The 4653-nt window shown below is 42.8% G+C and overlaps 1 protein-coding gene across 1 annotated transcript in view; it reads right to left on the bottom strand.

The window, feature by feature from the left end:
* LOC308390237 (uncharacterized protein) overlaps nt 1-3582 on the bottom strand; it is a 28996-nt gene extending 25414 nt beyond the window's left edge. Inside the window, exons 1-2 of the mRNA XM_080872007.1 lie at nt 3242-3582; nt 2884-3003 (exon numbers count right to left, since the gene is read on the bottom strand). Of these exons, the coding sequence (XP_080728133.1) occupies nt 2884-3003; nt 3242-3353 (232 nt within the window). The 5' untranslated portion in view covers nt 3354-3582. The remainder of the gene's footprint in view (nt 1-2883; nt 3004-3241) is intronic.
* Between the last annotated feature and the right edge of the window lie 1071 nt (nt 3583-4653).

Raw genomic sequence — 4653 nt, 5'->3', positions numbered from 1 at the left:
GGAAAAACCAAGGCGCAAAATAACTGCCCATGAACTGAGAAAAGTCAAGCGTGCAGCTGCCAAGATGCCACTTGCCACCAGTTTGGCCATATTTCAGAGCTGCAACATCACTGGAGTGCCCAAAAGCACAAGGTGTGCAATACTCAGAGACATGGCCAAGGTAAGAAAGGCTGAAAGACGACCACCACTGAACAAGACACACAAGCTGAAACGTCAAGACTGGGCCAAGAAATATCTCAAGACTGGTTTTTCTAAGGTTTTATGGACTGATGAAATGAGAGTGAGTCTTGATGGGCCAGATGGATGGGCCCGTGGCTGGATTGGTAAAGGGCAGAGAGCTCCAGTCCGACTCAGACGCCAGCAAGGTGGAGGTGGAGTACTGGTTTGGGCTGGTATCATCAAAGATGAGCTTGTGGGGCCTTTTCGGGTTGAGGATGGAGTCAAGCTCAACTCCCAGTCCTACTGCCAGTTTCTGGAAGACACCTTCTTCAAGCAGTGGTACAGGAAGAAGTCTGCATCCTTCAAGAAAAACATGATTTTCATGCAGGACAATGCTCCATCACACGCGTCCAAGTACTCCACAGCGTGGCTGGCAAGAAAGGGTATAAAAGAAGAAGAACTAATGACATGGCCTCCTTGTTCACCTGATCTGAACCCCATTGAGAACCTGTGGTCCATCATCAAATGTGAGATTTACAAGGAGGGAAAACAGTACACCTCTCTGAACAGTGTCTGGGAGGCTGTGGTTGCTGCTGCACGCAATGTTGATGGTGAACAGATCAAAACACTGACAGAATCCATGGATGGCAGGCTTTTGAGTGTCCTTGCAAAGAAAGGTGGCTATATTGGTCGCTGATTTGTTTTTGAATGTCAGAAATGTATATTTGTGAATGTGGAGATGTTATATTGGTGTCACTGGTAAAAATAAATAATTGAAATGGGTATATATTTGTTTTTTGTTAAGTTGCCTAATAATTATGCACAGTAATAGTCACCTGCACACACAGATATCCCCCTAAAATAGCTAAAACTAAAAACAAACTAAAAACTACTTCCAAAAACATTCAGCTTTGATATTAATGAGTTTTTTGGGTTCATTGAGAACATGGTTGTTGTTCAATAATAACATTATTCCTCAAAAATACAACTTGACTAATAATTCTGCACTCCCTGTATGCTAACACAGCTTACACCCTCACACAGCCACGAGGATCGATGTCCTGCTGTGCTGCTCATTATTGGAAAACAACAGTAACTACTCTACACTATCGAGTCAGCGAGGTTAGCCAACACTAGAGGTTCACTGTAGCGATGTCCCCAGTTTTTACTAATCTTCTGTGAGAACCGATAAATTAGTTTGTCCATGTGGATCCAAGGGTAAACAGACTGTGGCAGTTTCACTCAAAGCACGTCCACAGATGGATTATTGTCATTGTCACTGCTACATGATGCACCTGTTAGTGATTTATTGTAAGTTCAGATTTCTAAAATCAACTTCTACATACCGTAATTGTCGGGCTATAAGCCGCTACTTTTTGCACAAGCTTTGAACCCTGCGGCTTTTAGTCAGGTGCGGCTTTTCTATGGATTGTCCGTGATTTTTGTCATATCGTAAGAGGATTTGTTTTGTTTGTTCCGCTGTTGTACGGCACTACGTTGGCTGGCGGAAGGGCATGTGATCAGACACACAGTATCGGGGTTCAAGAGTGGTATGTTGGTCACATGTCCATCCGCCAGGCAACATAGTGCTGTACAAGTAGCGCGAAAAACAAACTTCAAAGTAGCGCTACGCGTTCAGCGGGAGGCGTGGATGACCAGCGGCGATAAGCTTGCGAAAAGCAAGTTATGCCCAACTCCACCGGTGGAACCTGACAGCGTGGAAAAGTGTGAAAACATCCACGATCACCAACGGATTTCGAAGGGCTGGACTGTTGCATGATGGAGAGGAGGACACCGCCACGGCCCTTCTGAGGGTGTTCGACTCCGACACTGACAACGAGGATTTCTTTGGTTTTGAAAGTGACAACAAAGGAGAGAAGCGGAGAGTGGATGACGAAGCCACCCTGAGCCTGTTCGTGTCCGACACTGGAGAAGAGGACTTTGGTGGTTTCAGTGCAGGAAGAAAAGAAAGATGGTGAATGACTGACTTTTCTTCTTGTTAAAGCCGTGTCACTGCACCTGAGCCTAAAAGGTAGTCCGGATCTATTTTTCTGGTGTGCTGTAGGTTATTGTTATGTACTACATTTGTTACTCATTTATGAAGCACAGTACATGTTTCGTACTTGTAATTACCGCTACTTGTACATATACCTAAAAAGTTATGCAAATATGTGCCCATAACTTGTTTTTCAAAATATTAATGAAAGGGGTGTGTCTCCAAACAGCCATCTCTTCCCTGACAATTCGCTTTGTGCATATTCTCTTACATATGATAAGTCAACATTGAAACACCTGCAGCTTTTAGTCAGGTGCTGCTAATGTATGTACAAACCAGGATTTTCCCCTGATTTTAGCTTGTGCGGCTAATATTCAGGTGCGCTCTGTAGTCCGGGAAATACGGTAGATAAACGTGTATGATTTCATGCCAGGATCTTTTGAATGTCTAGTCTTTGTTATTTGTAATAATTTATGCTTTTTGTGTTTCTTTTTAAACTATCACTTCAAAATGGGATTTAAAAAAGTGCATGTGTGCCTGTTTTGGTACTTCTGTCTACTTGTGAAGGATTTCTCTGTTTATTGTGCAGCAGATACTTTTTCAGAAATAATCTTCGTATCAGATTCTGATTGTCCGGGATGAAACTTTTTAGCCTGGTTCAATGATCACCTCTGGAGCACCTTCTGGTGACAACCTCCTGTAGGCTGGGTAATATGCTGCTTGCTCACCTGTCTTGGTGCTCCCACCAGTTTTTTTGAGTTCTTCTATGGCCCTCAGCAGGGTTTGTTTGGTCTGGTGGGTGTTCAGGTGCCACTCTGTCCTTGCTTTGGTGCTGAACAAAGTCAGACCTTCAGAAGCAATGTGTAAAACAACAAGGACACACAGAGCTCGTCACTCAAATTCAAACATTCACACATTCAAACACGATAGTTATTAGCACTTGGTACAAATTACACATTATTAAAAGCACAATGATTAAGGGGAGTTTATGTATGTGTGGTATTTTTTTTTACAAAGTTAAAGTACTTTTGAAATTAACCGTGTTAAATATCATAGTAATGGTATGACTGGCAGTGAAAACATTACCGATCTGGACTGCATCGGGACCAATGTTGAGGCCGCTGACGATGGCAACAAGAAACGTTTGAATTTTATCAAAGTCATTTCTGCTGATGCTCCCAGACTCATCCACCAACATCACAAGGTCAACTTTGGCTGTTTCACAGCGAACACCTGAAACACAGCAAAGGATTATGGGATACAGGAGAAGACCAAATAAATTTCTGAAGAGAGAAGCAGGCTGGGAGGTCGGTGTTAGGTCTAAACTTATAGACGTCGCTGACTCAGAGACTTATTCCCGTGAACAAAGCAAGACAAAACAGCGATCGATCTGTTTTAACTCGCGCAAGTGAAGCTCGGTGGGAATCTCAGAGCAGCACTCGGCCCTCGACCTCAGATGACTCCGACCCCAGCCTTCGCTTCAGCCTTTTTATTGAAATGACACAGAGCCCCACTGTAAACCCCATGTGGTGTGTTGTAAAGTCAAAAGCACTGTGTGTGTATGCATGTGCGGGCATGTGTGTGTGTGTGTCTTCCTGGTGATCACAAAGGCGTCATCTCCCCTCACCCCTTAGCTTAGCTTCCTCTAACGGTTTACCATATACAAACACAGGTGAGCCCACAAAGGGCAGGAAGTGACGTTCCTTATATAGAATGTGCCTGCAGTTAACACTATAACCCCCCACCCCACCATTCAGAATGTCTTTGATCATGCAGCTTGAAACAATTGTAAGCACAAAAATGACAACATTTAACAATTCGCTCTAACAGTCGGTACAGACCCATCTGCTGCCTGAGAAACCTCACACTCCTCTGATCACCAACTAATACATTAACAGGAATCAAACAACAACTGAAGTGGTTATTAAAGATACAATTACAAGTTACTAAATGACAAAAGTGTTCTGTGATTTGGAAAAAACAACAGCAACTATAATATTTTGTTATAAGGAATCACACACGGAAATGAAACATGCCATATTACGACATAAATAAAGTAACAGAGATAAGTCAGTCAGTGCGCCCCAGGGTGGCTGTGGCTACAATGTAGCTGCCATCACCAGTGTGTGAATGTGTGTGTGAATGGGTGGATGACTGGATATGTAAAGCGCTTTGGGGTCCTTAGGGACTAGTAAAGCGCTATATAAATACAGGCCATTTACCATTTTTTTATAAGTGTTACAGTGAGGTCGATAAACACTATGACACTATGTTTGCACTGAAGCACCGCAGCAATTTCCTAATGTTGTAAACCTGCTCAACATTTGGCAATAAACCCCTTTCTGATTCTGATTCTGATAAAGCAGCTTTTTTATGATTTGATCAAAAATGAGGGAAATTTCCAGATATTTCTACGGTTTAAACTTAACTGTAAATGAAATAATACCTCCACCCCCATTGTTAACGATAAAATCATTTCCAACTTCAGATAGCAGCCC

The sequence above is a fragment of the Rhamphochromis sp. 'chilingali' genome (genome assembly GCF_963969265.1).
Source record: "Rhamphochromis sp. 'chilingali' genome assembly, chromosome: 22".
Taxonomy (NCBI): domain Eukaryota; kingdom Metazoa; phylum Chordata; class Actinopteri; order Cichliformes; family Cichlidae; genus Rhamphochromis; species Rhamphochromis sp. 'chilingali'.
The sequence above is the reverse complement of the archived record's forward strand: the minus strand, read 5'-3'. Positions and strand labels throughout refer to the sequence as shown.